General features: G+C 47.4%; 2 protein-coding genes across 6 annotated transcripts in view; one reads left to right on the top strand and one right to left on the bottom strand.

The window, feature by feature from the left end:
• Nucleotides 1–3,938, top strand: part of LOC142812062 (uncharacterized) — a 63,228-nt gene extending 59,290 nt beyond the window's left edge. For both annotated transcript variants that reach the window (XM_075891612.1, XM_075891611.1), the window contains exon 4: nucleotides 908–3,938. In XM_075891612.1, the coding sequence (XP_075747727.1) occupies nucleotides 908–981 (74 nt within the window). In that variant the 3' untranslated portion in view covers nucleotides 982–3,938. The remainder of the gene's footprint in view (nucleotides 1–907) is intronic.
• The window catches only part of LOC119166429 (elongation factor-like GTPase 1), a 409,196-nt gene that overhangs the window by 133,896 nt on the left and 255,066 nt on the right, over nucleotides 1–20,234 (bottom strand). For 2 of the 4 annotated variants that reach the window (XM_075891603.1, XM_075891605.1), the window contains exons 16-18: nucleotides 14,863–15,142; nucleotides 6,648–6,780; nucleotides 5,404–6,259 (exon numbers count right to left, since the gene is read on the bottom strand). The exons of the other annotated variants lie outside the window; for them this stretch is intronic. In XM_075891603.1, the coding sequence (XP_075747718.1) occupies nucleotides 5,404–6,259; nucleotides 6,648–6,780; nucleotides 14,863–15,142 (1,269 nt within the window). The remainder of the gene's footprint in view (nucleotides 1–5,403; nucleotides 6,260–6,647; nucleotides 6,781–14,862; nucleotides 15,143–20,234) is intronic. 4 annotated transcript variants of the gene reach the window in all.

Here is a 20,234-nt window from a genome sequence, read left to right as displayed (position 1 = left end):
AACGAATAGACTTAATTTAAAGTACGGCTGTTTCCTTAGGTCGAGATGGGGAGAGAAGGATATTGACCCCTGTCCCGTCTGACCCGGAAATATATATACATATATATATATATTTCACACACACACGCACACACACACACACACTAAATCCGCCTACTACAAACCAGAACACTACACCTGCGGACAACTTTTCTTCACAATAAAGGGAAGACTACGGTGCCAAAGTGGGGGTGTGCCACCGCTGCAAAATATAGTTCCACGATTGCGCCCGTCTTTTTTGCGTCGAAATAATAAAAAAACAACATTACTTCATTTTCTACAGTATGCTGTTTAAAAAGAGACGCAGCACGCTCCAAGAATATGTTCATATTCGTTTTACTTTATGCAATGTCACGCGCGAAAACGTCGCACGTTGTACGTGCACCTCACAGTCAAAATGGCGTCTTCGTTTTCAGGTGAGCGCTCGTCACCCTCCAGCTATTCCGACGACTCGCAGAATGAGCTTGCGACGAATTTCACTCTCAAATGGCTGTCCAAGCGGGCGTAACAGATTGTACGCGGTGTTTATTATTCGAACGCGTCCGTCATTAGAAACACTAACCAAACCGGACTACTCCGCGGAGGGGTACAAGTGCAGTTGCTCCGCCCCCGCAGCTTTTCCCTTCATTGCCAGGGAAAGTTGTCCGGGAGTACAGTCGTATTTCTTGAATGTTAACTCTGCTTGAAATACATTGTATAGGATTACGCTCTTTATATATTTTCTAGAAGACGCGGACAGTGCATATCATCGTAACGAGGCGCACGTGGCAGTACACCGGGAGCAATCAGCCCGCTTTTGTATGCATATAAAAGACGCGGCAGCAGGCCGTCGCATTCTCCGGCAATCACAACGTTCCCTCTCCCGCAGGTGACTACCCGGAAGCCCCATGGCCAAAGATCCTCGAGATGATAAAGAAATCCGGCCTCTACTACAAGCTCTGATGTGTATATGTAGACCAGAACCACCCACCGTTCTAACGCAACCGTCGACGGCGGTATCACCAAGGCGACGACGGGGAGACAGCAGCAGCAGCGCGCGACTTCGACTGTGCCCAGATGAGACAAGCAACACAACTACTCAGACCTCCCCATTCAGAGACACGCCAGTGACGTTTACGGCAGCGGCGGACGCTGTTCATTGGCAATTCGCCCAATTAAAAAAAAAAAAACGGGAGGTTTCTCATTTCACCCCTAACATCGTGCGTTGAAACGAAATACGGGGATCATCCGCGACCTGGAAGTGCATTGCGATTTAGGTGTCACGTTCTACAGCTCGGTAACGGCCATCTAAGTTGCATTCGTCGCTCATGAAGGTCGTTCACTTTGTTTAGCTGCACAGCTTCGCACTAATTGTTATGAATTCCATTGAAAACAACCTCAAAGAAAATCAACGAGCACAATAAGTTCGCTTCTTCAGCAAAAAATATAAATAAATAAAGCGTTGAAAACATTTAGGAGGTACAACAATAGCGCACACTACCATACTACCTCAACGACAAGCTGGCTTCGCCGCACATATACTTCGCATGCAGCAAAGCCACCTTAACGGTGGGCAGAAAGAGGGACGCGAGGTTTTGCAAAATGAAAATCTTCCAGTTCCCTCTCTTTTTTTATCTCTCTACCTTTTTGGAGTACTGTAAACGTTGTGTTGTTTACTCGACGTGAGCTCGCGGTGTCAAGAAACCAGACGCTATATTTAAAGGTTACCACCGACCCAATCTTTGGAGCGTTTTTCAACACCCAAATATCATCGCCGCTAAAAAGGAACCACGCCAAGTCCATTCATTGGGAACGCAGAAAAATTAATATGTTGGCGTTTAAAACAAACATGAGGTTTACGTAAAGTGCGCCCGTTTGAACTGCTATAAAGAGCTGCGGAAAACTACAGGCATATGTCACCTGTCAATCACAGTTAGAAACTTGTTGAAAGCTGCTAACGCCTCACTCCGATGTCTAAATGTACCTGCTTTGGTATTCACAAGAACGGTTTGTTGTTGCTCCAGTCTGCATCTCTTACTGCAGCCACAGACTGAAGCGCGAGTTACTCTTACTGACAGATCACTTATAACGCATAAGAAAAACAATACACCTTGCATCCTGAGGATGCTTCATTGTACAGTTCAGCAACGAAAGCATGTGCGTTTGAAATACAGAAGTAAAGATAATTTTTTGAAGCTTAAGCGTGGGTTTGTTCAATTGAATTTTAAAAGTGATCCTTCAGGGAGGTAAGTTATCATACGAAGACCAATGCCACCCAATTCAAAGTTCTTAGGTACTTGAGGCTTTTGCTACCCACACAACATATCAAAGTAGTGCATGGTATGAACTTCTGCAATTAAATCTGCCAACACACTACCTCTTATGATGCCCTTAGTGATGTGCATGTAACTACGACTAGATCTTAAAGGTGTTACTTCAGTTGAATATCTTGTTAAGGTTAGCAGAATAGAAAAACAGTACCAAGGAAATGAAACGAATATTTTTTTAAAAGTCAGTTTATTTTGAAAGGAGTTGCGACTAAGATGACTGTCGTGCAGAATGCAAAATATTAGCTTGCATTTAATTTAGCTTTATCAGCAGTACCTCAGTACTGTGTGAAATAACTGCAACTTTCATCAGTTTACATTATCATTTTCAGACATGACCCGAGGTGCACTACCAAACAGCCCACCAAGAGCTGTTTACTATAGATGAAGAACTTAGACAAAAACAACTTCGGAAGCAAACAGTGGCTGCAAACGATGACACCCTTCCCTTGCAATCTCACCACAGTTGCTACAACTGTGACAAACTGATATATCAGATCTATGAGTCACCATCACTGAACTCATCTCCTAGTCCAAAATAAATGTAGCAAAACAAAATTTAATTAGAAAATTTTTAAGATTTATTCTGACACATTCCAGCTTTTTGTCACTGTATGTTCTTCACTCAGCATGAGTTATGATTTGCAATCTATTGGTCAGCAATTGTTGTGGTTAAGTGGATGATAACCATACAGTAGACTAATGTGGATTTTATGTATCAGGCTGAATCCTGAATGGTTTCAAATAATTTATTCCCCATATAACCACAGTGAGCATTTTAATCCACTCAATAGGAGTGCTGATATTGTTCAATTTGGCACTGTGGTATGTGTTCTTGACCATTTCACCACAGGGTGTTTCTCTTTTTTGGAACTGCTCTGCACTCCCGGCCACCATGCTTTTTTATTTTTGTAATATCACATAAAAAATTTGTCTTAGCAATGTTGTAGGATGCTTTTCGGGACACATAAGCCCTAATTACAAGCAAGTTACAAGCAATGATCTAATTAACAAAACAATTAGATATTAATTATCAGCGAAAAGCCACAATTACCCATCTTTATCACTGCCTGAATTCATCGAAAGCTCTTTGTCAAACTGCACACAGACAAGGCAGGCTGACTTGCCATGGCTGCGCTGCTGAGACGCTGGTAACAACGCAAGCCGACGCGCTTGTAGAAACGTGTGCTTTATCTGTTGTAAAGAACTTAATTACAAGTCGCATTTGTTTATATGTATGTACTCCCCAAATACCTTGGTACACACCTACATTATTTTTTTGTGCAAGAGCTTTCTAATATGTGCCAGGGAGTGATTCCAAGAGCTAAACGAGTATTTCAAGAGCTAAACGAGGGTTTGTGCGTGTATGGTTGCCATAGTTATCTTGAGATTGGCATTGAAAGGGTTGAAGCAGTGTGGAATGTGACAAATGCCACTACTCATCTCTATAATTAGCATTTTTTCCCCGGTAAACCGTTACTTGGAGGTATCTACTTGTAATCCTTTGATCGAGAGAAGCCAATTTGTGTGAATGATGTACAGCTTGATTTATGCACTAAATGCTCAATAAAGTGTTCCTCCATTGTCTCTGAACTATAATGCAGGCTAAGTTAGAGTTCCTCTCCATGCCCTGTTGCAAATTTAGACTGCAAACTGAAAGTCGAAAGGCAATGCCTGAAAAGCCCTTTACAGAAATATTAATTTTTTTTAAATTTGGAAAAGCTAGAAGAAATTGAATTATCAGATTGCCATGCTACCATAAGGAAAAAGTCGTTATATAAAATGACACTACCCTCATTAGCTTCAGTAAGGTGCAGCATGCTCGCGTACCCCTGCTACATCCTCCAATGTTCCGGAGTTCAAGCGACAAACACCGTCTACTTATCTTCTTCCCTTTGCTTTTTTTCCTCTGCAGAGCACTTTAAGAGACATTATTTGCATGTTCCACTTGGACCATAGTCGGTCATGCTCCCAGCAGCAGCTGTCACAGGGCATTTGCTTGTTTGCGTTTCATTTTCACTCAAAGCACAGATCTTTTAAAAAAAGATGAGTGCATGCATGACTTTCTGTAGAAATTTTGGTTGTTATTGTGCTCGCAATCACCTCAAGTATTGTACGTAGAATCACTACTCGAGAGATCTTACCACCCAAGTTGACGGTTTGTAATGAGCGAACCTTGCGGGAAGTTGTTTCAGAAAAAGTGGTGGAGATTCAATACAGCACATTCTCAGTAAACGGATGTGTGTTTAGACTGAACAACTGCCTCTGGTATGATTGGTTTCGTACTTGTATTCTGCACCTTTGTTCATCTCTCAGTAAACAGAACTCCCATTAAATGGAACATTATTTCTCTGGTCACTTCAGGTTCCATTTAATGTTTGATGAGGAGCAGCTTGATTGCTTTAAATTCCATTCAAACTGTCGTAACCATAACTTTTGTTTCGTTCAGTCATTCATCATGTTTACTGTTCTTTATGTAATGAAGCAAAAAATTTGTTGCTTGCATATATTTTGCACACATTTAGTTTTCTCAACGATGTCCCCATTTCTAAAAATGCGTTAGCATGCAATACCATTGGTAAATTTTGATTCGTTTAGCCAGCACCTAGTTGCGATTTAGTTTCTATCTCCGAAATCCCTGCTTCATAATTCTACTATAGACACCTAGCGGGTATTTATGGTCAGGTCACCTAGCACATTTTAGTTGACAACTCTTAATAAATAAGTCATAATTCACATCTGAAACACCCTAATTCAACTACAGTACAGAATGTTGTGGTATAAGCAGTCTATAGCAATAAGATTTCAAGCTCTTAAAGTACCTTAGAATGTTTTCCTCAATCACTCTTGAAGACATGACGATCGGTTAAAACCAGAACTTTAGGGTTTCTGCAGAAATGCATACTATTAGTTCTTATGACAACAACCTCCAACATGCAAGGCACAAGAGCCTTTTGGTCTCGTGTTACTAAAGCACTGCATCTAGCTTGACGTAATGTCATGCAAAAGTTTAACACTAAGAATGTGACCGGGAAAAAAAATTTGAATAGACACTCACGAAGAGCGTCCGATGTGGCCTGGATGGTGCAGCTGTACATAGCACACAGGAGCCGCTGCGGCTGGGCTTGAAAAGCACGTCGGCAGCCCTCCTTGACGGTTGAGATGATCTGGCCAGAAAGCGGTCCGTAAGTGCCTGGATCTTCCACCGACATGTCTAGGTCCCACTGATCCACCACAAAAGCCACACCCATCATTGGCTCCTGGCACAAGGGTCCCGTCAGTGTCGCCAATTGAAAGCCACTCACGAAACTGTGGTCGTAGTCAGTTAATGTCTTAACCCCACTTGTTGAACCCCTTGCAGCACACTTAAAGCTACGACTCTTGTCTTTTTTCTCACCACCACCACCATCTTCATTTATCTTCTTGGACTGCTCGTGCAGCTCCAAGCCCAAGAGAGAATCACTATGTTTGTCGATATCATTGTGCTCAAAAGATTCCACACCTGCAATGTCCACATCACCCTCCTCTAGCCTAGCTGAGTTGGCACAGTGCAGACCTTCTTGAAACACTGGGGTCTTCTTAAACCTAGGAATCCGATTAAGGAGCACGTTGGGCCCACACCTACGGGGGCCAACAGACCAAATTTGATCCATTGTCTCTTCCGGCCAACCGCTCTCTGCAAACGCTTTGGCCAAGACCTTCCGAAGTTCCCCAATGTTCTTGGAGAGAGATTCTGGCAGCTTCCGACTTCGAGACGACAGTGCCTGGTCGTAGTCTCGAATAAGTGACGTGTGCTTCTCGAGCAGCTCTGTGACTTCCTCTGGCAGTGGTTGTGCTCGTAGTTTGATTGTGACTTGCCGGTTCGGAGTGAAAATTGTTACAGTCCCATCATCCGCAACGTTGTCATCTTCCTCCTGAAAGACAAAAATGAGCGTTCTTCGATAAGACTTGGCGAGCATGGTTGCTGTGCAGTTGCATCTTTGTTTCACCAATGTTACAGTTTCTACAAACATTACAATCTAGCAATTCCTTATCAGTCATACGTGATGAATATGATATATAAATTAAAAAATAAAACAACCAAAAGCAGTGCATACTTTATAAAGAAATCAATATTTGTCTGTATACACTTTCGAAAAATTGAAAATTGAACTAGAAAATTTTTAGGTCGAGTTAGCAGCATACGCAATGAAATTTAACATAACAGAGTAAGAAGACACTTTATGGCTAAATATACGAACACATTAACGAAAACAAGAAAATACAAGCAACGCAGAGAATAAGAAAGTAAGAGAGCCTTACTTCCTTTGGTGCCCTTTGTACGGGATTCTTGTCTTCTATAACCTCATTTACCATGTCCACTTTTGGTGGCTCCACAATGGTCTCTCGGAAGGGCACAATGGGGTCCGATACATTGATTTCAACTTTTGCAAACCTGCAAGGTAGTATCAGGAAAAGAAATAGACAACTGAAGGCTGACATCTTACTACAAAGTATCAGGTAAGATACTATTATTTTTTCACAGAAAACACGTGTCCCCTACTAAATCTTGTGGAAGTATCCAAAAGAAATCGCCATGCATCATTCGCACATTGCGACAGTGAAAATTAATTTGACATTTTTACAGAAATAACCCCTCCAACTTGATTATTGCGACTTTGTTTTGACTCGGTATCACACCGGTTAGTGGTCGTAGGAGACTTCAATGCTCCCCACACTGCTTGGGGCTATGCCATCACCACCAAGAAAGGCGCGAGAGTCTACGACTCTGCTCAGCAGCACGGCCTCACATTGTTGAATGATCCGTTCCAGCCCATGAAAGTGGGAAACAGCGTCTTGAGAGATACCACGCCCGACCTCACCTTTACACGAGATGTCAAGAAGGTGGGATGGACCTGTCTCCCCGAGACGCCTGGCAGTGATCACCACATCATTCAACTCGAAATTAAATATGACCAATGACCTACAAAAACAGGCACAGCAAGACTGACAGATTGGAACGCCTTCAGAAACGAGCTCGATGGTGACAACGCAATAGCGGACATGGACGCCTGGCTCACCAAGATTCTAGATACCGCCAAACGGTGCACCAAAGTAACGCAGCTTAACGAAGACAATCCGGTAGTAGATTCCCACTTACTCCACCTCTGGGAGGCCAGACGAGCCTTACTGAAGAGATGGAAGAGGCAAAAATTGAACAGGAAACTCAGGAAAAGAATTTTTTTTATTGACAGAAGAGGCGCAACAGTTTGCCGAACACCTAGTGAGACACAACTGGCGCGACTTCTGCGATAAGCTGCAAGGTACGCTCAGCACCAAGAAGACGTGGCGCCTGCTGCGGACTCTCCTCGGTGACCGCCCTACCAAGACGCAGCAGTGGCAACGAGTACGTCAGCTTACATACAATTACGACGGCTCGGAAGAAGACCTACTCCACGAACTATGCAACAAGCTGTGTGGTCCAGTCCAATCAGTGGCAATGCCACCATCACACAAAGAATACGAAGGCATGCCCAACTCCGACCCTGACAGGCCCTTCACACCAGCAGAGTTTCAAGCAGCTTTTCTAAGCCTACAAGAAACACGAGTCCAGGAGAAAGACAGGATAGTTAACAAGCATCTCCGACAGCTACCCAATCAGGCTATGACTGCTCTCCTACAGTACTACAATGACTGCTGGGATAAAGGAGAGCTTCCAGCCGAGTGGCAGCATTCGGAGGTTATCATGATACCTAAGCCCAACAAGTCCATAGCTGTTGACAATCTTAGACCCATTTATCTGACTTCGTGCGTCGGCAAGCTGTTTGAGCATATGATCTATGACCGGCTCACGTCGCACCTTGAGGAGAACGCATACTTCCCAGACACAATGTTCGGCTTCCGCCAGCTGCTTTCCACGCAGGACATCCTCTTACCCCTCAATGAAGATCTAGTTGATCACTTGAGCAAGAATAGCAAGTTGTCCCTTCTTGCCATTGATGTGAAAAGCGCCTTCAACAATGTTAGGCATAAAGCAATACTACAAAATCTCGAAGATACCGGCTGCGGTTCCAAGATTCACGGCTATGTTTGAAGCTTCCTTACCGGTCGTACGGCCACGGTGGGAATATACAACATACGGAGCGAAAAATTTGAGCTGCCAAACAGGGGTACACCTCAAGGCTCTGTTGTGTCACCACTTCTTTTCAACGTGGCACTCCTTAAGCTCCCCCAGCTTATCGAAAAAATACAGGGCCTATGTCATGCCATCTACACAGACGACATTACTCTTTGGACTCGAGGCAAGAGCACTGGAGAGCAAGAAAGCTTCCTTCAGAAGGCGGTCAATGTCATAGAAAACTACCTCGAAAGCTGCGGCCTCCATTGTGCACCAGAAAAATTGGAATTACTGGTACTCAAGGCCTGCACGCGGGGAAGACCTCCAACCTGCGAAGCGCCCGACGCATGCATCATCCTTCGCGGGGTCCAAATACTGAAGGTCACCTCGCTTTGCGTGCTCGGCTTGCACCTGCACCACGACGTATCAGGGGCCGCCACGCTTCATAGACTTCAACGCACAGTCTTCCAGCTCATGCACCTTGTAAGGAGAGTCGCGAACAGACGCAGTGGCCTGAAGGAAAACGATACCCTGAGAGTTGTGCAGGCTTTTATAACCAGCCAAATCACCTATGAAAGCCCGTACCTCGCTCTCGAGACATCTGAAGTCGACAAGCTGAATGTGCTCATCCGTAAAGCTACCAAGCTTGCCATAGGGCTACCTACAATGGCGTCGACCACCAGACTCCTAAGAATGGGTGTTTACAACACCTGGCAAGAGCTGGCAGAAGTCCAATGGACCAGCCAAGTCGAGAGACTAAAGCTCACGCCGACGGGCAGATCGGTCCTTGAGCGCTTGGGCTACAGCGAGAGCTACATCTGCGAGACAGACCGCAAAGAGAAAATGCCGCCATACATGCGAGAATAATTCAGCATCGCCCAAGTACTGTGTAACATGCATCCCAAGTACCATCGGGAAAGACAAATCACTCGAGTCGACACTATCCGCAGAAGACACCAGCACGATCTAGACGCTCGCTTTGTAGATGCGGCAAAATACCCGGGTAAAAATACTTATGCTTTAAGTGTGTTCGACACGAAAGGACAAGAGCTGGCATCCGCCACCCTCCGGGTGCGGAGCTCCGAGTCTGCCGAGGAAGCAGTGATCACCCTTGCCAGTATACACGCGAGGCCGAATCTCCGCCGAAGCTCTCAAAATTCTGAGAAAGAGCCAAACTCCGCTTCCTTACACCTGCGTGGTATGGGCGCCGGGGCACGAGGGGCTCGAGGGAAGTGAAGCGGCTCATGCCACGGCCCGCGGTCATAACAACCGGGCCTTCCTCAGCGCCTCGCTTGACCTGCAGTTAGCCAGCGCTGCAGAAGTGGAGACCGTACCACCAACATACAACGCCATCCTACAACACTATCGTCTAGCTCGCAGGGTGTACCGGCCACCTCTCCCCAAGCTGACTAAAGAGGCCACAGCATTTCGGAGACTTCAAGCTAACACCTATACACACGGCACCCTACTGCATAGAGTATACCCAGCGCTATACGCTGTTACGAAAGATGGCGACGCCAACACGGTCCCGAACGCGCCACTGCTCCGATCGCCGCAGACACGGTCACCAGCCGTTTGGTAGCGTAGGTTTCTCAGCTCGCGACTGCTTCTGCGCAGAGCTGATAAGACGAGCGGAGGAGACGACAGTGAGTTAAAGCAAGGTTTATGTACAGCATAGAAATAGAGGCGTTACAAATTCGGCACTGGGGGGCCGACGGCTTACAGACTGACACATATGTCTACTGCTCGCGCCGCGCTGCAGGGCTTTTTTTATAGGCACCGGGTGGATTCTTTGAGTAACCAAATGTCCAACCAGAAGCGCCGCTGGGCCACGTCATTCTCATCAAATCCGGAGCCGCTGCGCGTGGTTGCAGCCAAGGACGAGTGATGTCACCACGCATTGCGTAAGACTCGCCAGACAGGAAAGCGCCGATTGCTTCGACGGGCTCGTGGGCTGAGGGGGCTCGCTGAGCGTTGCGTGACAGAACGGCACCGCCGCGTAATGACGCCATTGAGTTGTTCGCGTCAGGCGGGCTCGCGTGCTGGCCTTGACACAGATTGCTTTTTTCAGAGGGATGGACGTTCGGTGTGGACTCGCAGGCATAACAGCACCCCCGCCGCCAGACAATGCGCCAGAAAGACGAGCTGCTTTCACGTGGCTCGGATGTCAGGCGCGCTCGTTCGCCAGGTCCCTCCAGGTTCGCCTCCAGGGCCATGGGGAGAATGCAGCTCCAGACTCCGTTCCGGGAACACATCCCATTCTTGAGGTCGGATCTTAGCTCCACTGGCTTGTTGCCACAACTTGTCGGCCAGCTTCGCTCGTCTCTTCTGACGATTTTTGGTCTGAGCACTTTGTCGATGGTTCTGCAACTTGTCAAGAACGGTTCGACAACAGACAACACATGACACAAGCAAGTACCCTCGGTCACCCGACAGAACACCAGACAAAGTATATTACAACATATACCTAGCTACGCGTCTGAGTTGTTAGAGAAAAGCTGCTCTGAGTTGTTAGAGAAAAGATAAGGAAAACGATCGGGAAGCGCGGCAGACACAGTCGCTTCGGTGTGAAGCTTACCGAACGGGCCTTCAATGACAACCGTAGCGATTGGTAAGCAAGCACTCTGCTCCTCGGCGACTTGCCTGATCCACGCACATTCTCCTGTAAAGTAATCTGGAGACACCAATGCAGGATGGACAACGTCCATGGTTGCCGCCGAGTCTCGCAGTGCTCGACCCGTTTTCCCATTCACACCAATTTCTTAAAGATACGACTCTAACAAGCGCATGTTCTTTTCCGATTCTCGGATTGTTGCGAAAGCAAACATTTGCTCACAGTTTATCGCGGTGTGCCCTTCCTTTTTGCAGTTGTAGCAGATTAGCGGCTTCCGTGATTCAAATTCCCGTGTGGTATCAGTGCGTTGTTTAGGAACCGCACTCGATTTCTCCGCTTCCGTTTGCCCTTCCCCTACAGTGTCCTTCGTTGGAGATGGGTCCTTCTTGAAATTACGGTGCCGAGCGGGTGTTCGTTGATCAGGTTTCTTTGAAAAGCCCTCTTTCCTTTCATCCTTTTCAATGCACACTGCCCTGCTATGCAACTTTCGGCGAGTATAATACTCCTCAGCTAACTCTGCTGCCTTGTTTAGCTGTACTTCACCAAGTTTGTCCTGCAGCCAAAGCTTGACATCCTCCTCGATGCAGTGGTAGAATTGCTCCAATGCAATGCATTCCACCACTTTATCGCGATGATCATAAACACCTTCGCCCTTGAACCATTAAATTAAATTGGGTTCAAGATGAAACTCGAAGTCAACGTGTGACTCATTCCCCTTTTTAGCATACCGGAATCTTTGCCTGAAAGCCTCGGGTGACAACTTACAACGTCTCAAGAGCACTTCCTTAACCTCGTCATAGCTCTCGAACGCTTTCCTTGACAAGCACGTAATCGTGTCGGGCACTTTGCCGGCAAGAAGAGCTAACAGGTTCTTCGCCCAAAGAGACCGCTCCAAAGCATTTCACTCACAGACGTGTTCAAACTTGACGAGATACTTCGCCATGTCCTCGCCTACTACGAACAGTGGCAATTGGTCCCGAATTCTATAACCGCTGACCTGAATCGTCGGAGAAGCTACGCTAGGCGCCTGCGAACACTGTAGGATTGCCAGTTCTATTTGTTTCAGCTCGAGGCGCTCCTGTCTCTCGGCCTCCTCATGCTCGCGAACTTCTCGCCTTTCAGCCTCCTCGCGGTGTGCTTTGATATCCACCCAGGCCTCATCGATTTCCTCAGTCGACACTCTTTCATCCTTCATGATCTCAAGGATCGCTTGCTTTCGTTTCGCACGGCCCAAAGTAATGCCGAGTTCCTCACAAATTTCGATGAGTTCCTTCACTTTAAGGTTCTCCATCGTTCCTACTATCCTCTTGCTGTTTGCCCCTGTTAACAATTTATTTGCCGTACCCACTATAAGTCAACTAGCAAACGCGCAAGCAATTTTTCACAGTCCCGTGTTTACCTCCTCCGCATTAACTTTGGTTTCAAAGCACTTCGACTTTGCTTGAAACGATCAAAGCTCACTTCAATGCTTCACACAGCCCTTCTCTAAACTACTACAACCTGAGCTAGAGTAGTCTGGTGAACTGAGGGGAAAACATCAGGCACACACCGCATTGATGTCGCTGACGCCGGCCGATCCCGCAGCTGCCAACCACTGTTGCGAAAGATGGCGACGCCAACACGATCCCGAATGCGCCACTGCTCCGATCTCCGCAGGCATGGTCACCAGCCGTTTGGTAGCGTAGGTTTCTCAGCTGGCGACTGCTTCAGCGCAGAGCTGATAGATGAGCGGACAAGACGACGGTGATTTAAAGCAAGGTTTATGTACAGCATAGAAATAGAGGCGTTACAAATTCGGCACTGGAACCGACAGCTTAGAGACTCGAAGAGCCTAGCTCTCTTCACTGACACATATGTCTACTGCTCACGACGTGCCGCAAAGCTTTTTTTATAGGCACCAGAGGATTCTTTGAGTAACCAAATGTCCAACCAGAAGCGCCACTGGCTGTGAGGTCAGAATCCTCCAATGAGGCTCACCGCTGGGCCGCGTCATCCTCATCAAATCCGGAGCTCCTGCACATGGTTGCAGCCAAGGACGAGTGACATTGCCACGCATTGCGTAAGACTCGTCAGACAAAAAGGCGCCGATTGCTTCGACGGGCTCGTGGGCTGAAGGGGCTCGCTGTGCGTTGCGCCACAGAATGGCGCCGCCGCGTGATGATGCCGTTGAGTTGTTCGCGTCAGGTGGGCTCGCGTGCTGGCCTTGACACAGATTGCCTTTTTCAGAGGCTTGGACGTTCGGTGTGGACTCGCAGGCATAACAACGCCTCCAACTGCCCGATATGCGACGTGCCAGACACACTGGCCCATCTACTACTCGAGTGCCGATGGCGCCACGAAGATGCCAATACCGCAACGACTGCACGAATCAACTCCGTAGCCAAGACGTGGGAGGCCAAGATTGCCGCACGCGAACTAAACGACCAACGAGGACTTGTTGCCAGGGCCCGGGAGGCGATTGCGGCCAAAGGATTCCTGGAATAAGGGACCCTCCCACCTAGGGCGACCCCGAGCTCACAAACTCTGGAACACTGTTTCAAAAAATAAATGTTTATTTCATCATGAACTCGGTTTCAGTCACCAGTGCCACTTGGTATTCTCAACTACAGTCACTTCAGCCGTCACAGTCACCTTGCACTACTGTTTAGGATTGCCCTGAAATCACCGTTCCCACCAATATTCTCTTTCAGTTTTTGCGGCGAGTAGTACTTGAGTTGAACTTGACAACTAAAGAGGGCAAACATGCACTTTTAAGCAAAGGTATATAAGCAATGCATGAAAAAAACACATCTAGAGAACTTAAAGTGGGAAAAATAAAAACAGTGGCATAACCGCGATCCAATGAATTAGACATGCGCGTCTGCATATTCACGACAAGCGCTGCGGACTATCGTAATCTGATGACTGAGGTTCCACATGCACCTGCCAAACTGAAGTGCAATTATATTCAAAGCGATGGTCGACCCATGAACACAGAACGAACGTGAACTTGTCACTAAGCAGGGCTACTGTCAACAGCCGTGACCCTTGCGACGTGCAAGTGGTAGACGATGCTACTCCAGAGCAAGCATCTGACCAATGGCGAGGAGTGCTGTAGCAACATAGTGTGCGCAGCCAATCGGAGGCCTCAAAACAAGCTTAAATATTTACTTCTTGTACCCTTTTTTCTGAATGGAGGACCTAGCTGAAAAGAGAAATTTGAAGACAAAAAAAAAATGCTTTTTCCCCACAGCAATTGAACCCCAGCATTCTGCGTGCCAATTAAGTATTCTACCCCAGAACCACGCCAGGCCTCGGAACTATTTTTCAAATTGACTCTACTGTTCGCAAAACGTCAATTGTGGTTGCAGTGCTCGCTATCCAATTTTATAAACATTACATGTGCACTCCTATAATACAGCCGTCCTGTCGGGTCGACGTCAGTTGCAGATAGCTGCAATCCGCTAAAGTTGATTTATGTAGCAGTGTCCAGGGCTACCATCCTCATGAGCGCCAGCACTTCATATCAGATTATCGCTTCTGGTGTTGCTAATACTCATGTTCCTGTTGGCATTGTTGCGCAAGGTCAAACAACTGGTTATATAAACATCTGCAACTGTTAAACATATATCTGTGCGTGCAACATTTGTGCATATATGTACTGTCGTTTCGTAAAGTGTCACTCAATAAAAAAAATTACAGTATGGTCACCTTCCCTCCGCATGCTTCGCGTAATGTCGATTCCAAAGGAACTTTCATGTGAACTTTTTGAGGAAATTAAGTGCTGCTCGTAAATATGGGCCTAAAAGACAGATCTGTGAACAAACCTTTCAGTGAGGTCGTTGAGGCATCGCTCCAGGTGCACTTCCCCCGCGGTAAGTAGCACGTGCTCGCCTGTCTCCTGAAGGAGCACCTGGACGCAGGGGTCAGCTTGGTGCAGCAACTTGAGGCCCCGCACTAGGGTGGCCATGTCAGCTAGACGCCGCGGCTCAAGGGCCACCCGTAGAATGGGTGTAACAGGGCCCCGCATATCCGCAAAGGGTGCACAGGCTGTACAACTGGACAGTGTGGCTGTGCGCACCACGTGTTCTTCAAGTCCTCCTATGCCTTCAAATGTGGAGAAAAAGAGAACATAGTAAAAGAAAAAGTCACCTAAAAACATAAGATTTCACAAGATGGATACTCTGTGCCCCCCCTCATAGCTCCCTCTCCAATTTCAGCAAAGCCTATAGTTTCTGGTGTCAAGCAGCTGCATCAAATGTAAGCAGTTCCATCTTACGAGTCAGTATTTTGTCAGTGATATGTTGTGCGCATGGTGTTGATAAATGTAATTCATAATTATGTCAGTAGCTATTGTCGAAAATGGCCCTCTTTACAGAAAACTTCATTATCTGTCCACTCAACCTAATGTGAAGCATCATTCCGGGAATAGACTCAAATATTACTGTTAAAAAGAATGACTTGGCTACATATTGTACTATTATCCAATTCCCGAGACATAGGCAGATATTAAAAATGTTGAGGGACAAGAACTAACAAATAGGACAGAGTATTAAGGGAATCTTCGCAGAGACTGTGCCACCACTTTATTTGCAAACGGTTGCGTTGGTCAAAAAGCGATTGACATACAAGAGTAACTAATGGATTGGTTTTAGGGCTCTGCAACTAGAATCGCAAGGTTTCGAAACAAATAAGTTGCACGGGAGCAAGACGTTGGAATACGCTGAAGGTTTGTATTATTTCACCACGGCTGGTCGAGCAACAAGATGCTAGAAATAGATGTGAATGCCAGTAATAATGTAGATTCACGATAGTTCAAACTCTGATAATTCGTACTTTCAGTTAATTCAAACAAAATTCAATTTTTTGGTTGGCTCTCTATTCTCTCAATGTATTTAAAAACCTCTTAATCCGAACTCCATGATTCGGTTAATTCATACTCTTTGCAGGTCCATAACCGAAAATAGCTGCTTTCCCACTGCTACATAAAAATGTTTTTGCTCATATAATCCTAACAGTCTAAATATTCACACAATGCGACTTCACGTTACGCGCGCTAGCCGATACTTGTGCCCTCCAGATGGTTTGCAACGCACGAGCCTGCGGGGGGGCCAGCTGTGCGTGAATTGTGTTGGAAAAAAGAAGAACGCGGAAGAAGAGGCAGAAGTGAATCCTCGAGACAACTAGAAGATTTCGTTCTAGCTGTGTTATTGTTCTCGGGCACAAGTTCGCCCTGCCTACGTTAGCTTATTAAAAGTGTTCGTCTTCTTCTTTTCTCTACTCAAGCTCCGCGTCTGCTGCCCTCGTTACAACTACCCCCAGGCGACGAGGGAGCCATCCTGGCGACCTAAGGACAGATGTACACAGAAGGGTCATGGTACGGCTTGAGACGAGAGACGTGTACGATTTATTGTCCCCGACGGCACTTGTCCAGAGATGCGCCCAGCAGCTCGACAAGGTAGTTGACAGGAGATGTTTGGCGTACAACTCGATAGGGACCATGGTACCTGGACGAAAGCTTGTGGGAGAGTCCTGATTGATTTGTGAGGTTTAACGTCCCAAAACCACTATATGATTATGAGAGACGCCGTAGTGGAGGGCTCCGGAAATTTCGACCACCTGGGGTTCTTTAACGTGCACCCAAATCTGAGCACACGGGCCTACAACATTTCCGCCTCCATCGGAAATGCAGCCGCCGCAGCCGGGATTCGAACCCGCGCCCTGCGGGTCAGCAGCCGAGTACCTTAGCCACTAGACCACCGCGGCGGGGCATGTGGGAGAGTCCTGGAGGAGTAGAAGGAATCCATAGCCACACCAGTGAGTTAAGAGCAAAGCTCATAGGCGTGGTTGACGCGTCGTGGCGATGTTTCTGGAGCGTCTGGTCGTTTGACGTGAATGCACGAGCAAGCTTCCGACATACTTCAGCGTGTGCTGCTGCTTGTGAAACGGTTGTCTACTCGGAGGAGTCCGGTCGATAAGGAAGAATAGTATCCATTGTTGATGATGGCTCACGCCCATAAAGAAGAAAGAAAGGCGAAAAGCCAGTGGTCCTTTGCTTTGCAGTGTTGTAGGCATATGTCACAAAAGGCAGTATGCTATCCCAATTTAACTGTCGGATGAAGCGTACATGACCAGCATATTTCCAAGTGTACGATTAAAACGCTCTGTCATACCATTAGTTCACGGGTGATAGGCTGTTGTAGTGCGGTGTATGATGCGACACTCGCTCAACAACGCTTTAATGGCATCGGAGAGAAAAACGCGTCCACGGTCGCTTAGTAACTCCCGTGGTGCTTCATGCCGTAAAACCAAGTTTTGCTGTATAAAACATGCAATGTCCTTTGCGGTAGCAGAAGGTAATACAGCTGTTTCAGCGTAGCGCATTAGGTGGTCGATAGCGACAATGACCCAGCGGTTGCTACTCGAAGTATAGGGAAGCGGACCGTAAAGGTCGATTCCGACACGATCGAAAGCTCGTACTGGACATGGCAACGGCTGCAAAGGATTGGTGGTATGTTAAGTGGGCATCTTGCGTCGCTGGCACGTAAGGCAAGACTTTACGTAACGGCGAACGAAACGGTACATACCGCGCCAGTAGTACTGCAGCTGCAAGAGAGTCTATGTTTTTAACACACCGGCGTGGCCACATTGCGGATCATCGTGGAACGTGGCGCAGATGTCAGAGCAGAGATGTCGGGGAATGACGCGCAACCACTTGCAGCCAATCGAGCTGTAGTTTCGGTGGTAAAGCAGGTTATCCCGAATAGCGAAGTGTTGTGCTTGACGGCGAAGCGTCCTGGAAACTGAAGCGGGCGTCCAGTTTGAGAAAAAGTCCCAAAGGGAAGAAATCCAAGCATCTTTGCGTTGCTCAGAAGGCATGTTCGAAGTGCTGATGGCTGTCACGGACGGCTATTTTTGGCGACAACGCGTCACGGCAATTAACTGGCGCCGTACTCCCCGACTGACCGGGAGAAACGGCGGCGTTTGAAAGAGAGCCGAGAAGAGCAGAATGGGGTGCTCTTCTTAGAACGTCGCCGCCGACGTTTCATCCTTTTGTAACTGCGGCGGCGTCTGCAAGGTCGTAGAAGGCCACGGTATACCCTGAAAAAGGATTAGACTACGAGACGCCACGGCTGAGAGCTAAGTGGTTGGCCGTTCCCACGGGGAAAAGCGTGGGAAACGCTCTGGTGGCCCAGCCGTATGACAACAACCCGACAGGTTGTCACTCTCGCTAGTTGAGGTCCCTCTCCCAATTAAAAAGAGGTGGGGTCAAAATATTTTTGGGGCGGAGTTTCCCATCAATTAAACGTGCATGATTGGACCCAGGTAGAGGTCTCTTGTCCCCAAGGGAGAGAGCGAGGAGACACGAGGGGGATTTAAGCGCAGGATTTTGCCCTGCTAGGCAGACTAGTCGCTGACCAAGATGGTGTAGAAACAGATCAATAAGCATCTCTTCTAGAAGTTTTTAGTGTGGCTCTGTATCGGCTGGCCACCTAAACTTAGCCGTTCGTCTAGTTGTGACGCGAGATTAACGTCTGCAACGTAGACATCGGGACTTCGCCTCGAGTTAGCTCAACCTGCTCGAAGTCACCTGCAAGCACTAGCCTCCCGGAGCCACCAGCGTTGCAACACCGCCGACATCGCAGTCGTGCCAGAACTCTCTTCGACTTCTCGCATCCGATCGTCGGGGACACAACGCTGCCGGTCATCACACGTATGCCTTCACCTGTTTATATCTTCGAACTTTCTCCTCCGTCGTTCTATTCTTGTTAGTTTGTGTAGTTTGTAATAGTTCTCTCTCGTAAGCTGATTTATTGTTTATGTAATATATTTCTTTAATTGTATCAAGTGTCGTTGTATTTTGTTAGTCGTATAGAAGTGTTGTATTAGATCCCGTGTGCTGCCATATCACTAGAGTAAAGTTTGTTTTGTTTTCTCACGTCTCTGATCTCTTCACTGTCTCTGCTTGCGTACGGAACGAACCAACCTGCTGTCATTCCCGTTGCCGACTTCGCGCTGGCGACGCTGGAGTGGCAGCTTGTAACAAAACTGGCGTCCGCGATACAGGACGTTCCGTACAAGAGTAAGACAGTGAGGGGTGAACGAGAACCGTGCGGACAGCGTGGTGATAGAGCCGCACAGTTGAAGCAGTTGCATCCTGCATATGATTGCGCTGTTTCTATAGTGGCATTATAGTGACAGTTGCAGTATGGAGTGTATAAATTTTGACAAGTGGATCGCGTACGGTAAACAGTTAGGCCTCGAGGGCGCCGAACTGAGACAATGGATTAAGGAGCAACAGGAACTGGCGCAGGCCAGAGAAGAGCGGGCACGGGCCCGGGAGAAAAGGGAAAAAGAAAGGGAGAGAGAACGCGAAGAAAGGGCGAAAGAACGAGAAGCGGCAAGAGAAGAAAGGGAGAGAGAGCGCAAAGAAAGGGCGAAAGAACGAGAAGCGGCAAAGGAAGCGGCAAGGGAAGCTGGAGAACGGGAAGTGCAGTTACTGCAATTAAAGATTCGCCTCAATGAGAGTAGCAGTGTAGAGCACGAGAAGTGCGAGGTGCAGTCCAGAGTTGTAGAGAAGGCTAGCACGTTTAAAGACAGCAGAAGGTTCGATGAAGAACCAAATTTGAGTGCTGCTAAAGATGCTGCGCTGCGTAGAGAGGCCGACGAAGGCCAGAGCGAATGCGACGAGGTGCTGTGCCAGTTTAATACTAGCGAGACAGCTAGAATAGCGGTAGGCAGGCTGATGCAGGCCTCAACTGTGTTTGTCGCAACGGTGGATCTTGCAAATGATATCGAAGACGTCAAGAACACCGGAAAAAGCTCAGGAGAAGCAGCGACAGTAGAGAATGGTATCCGTGCAGTTGCAAACAGCTCTCAGGATTGCGAGCAAGATTTCTCGAAGGGAAGCAACTGCATTGTTCCTCAGTGTGTTGCCCAGTTCGCCTGTCTTGAGGGTGAGAATAAAGATGATTTGGTCGAAAATCATTTAGACTGTGCGACTGAGGCAGCTGACGAAAGCTGCGAGAGGGTTCACGAGCGTGAGGTGCTATCGGAGAGCTCGGAAACGAGCCGCCAGAAGCGGCGTAGACGCAGGCGACGTCGGAGAGCCGCGAGAGAGACAAAAAGTACTACGCGGGTAAAAGAAGGCACAAAATCTTTCAGCGTAGCAAGTGGGACTACGAGTTCTGGATCGGCA

This window comes from Rhipicephalus microplus, chromosome 1, assembly GCF_043290135.1.
Source record: "Rhipicephalus microplus isolate Deutch F79 chromosome 1, USDA_Rmic, whole genome shotgun sequence".
Classification (NCBI taxonomy): domain Eukaryota; kingdom Metazoa; phylum Arthropoda; class Arachnida; order Ixodida; family Ixodidae; genus Rhipicephalus; species Rhipicephalus microplus.
The sequence above is the reverse complement of the archived record's forward strand: the minus strand, read 5'-3'. Positions and strand labels throughout refer to the sequence as shown.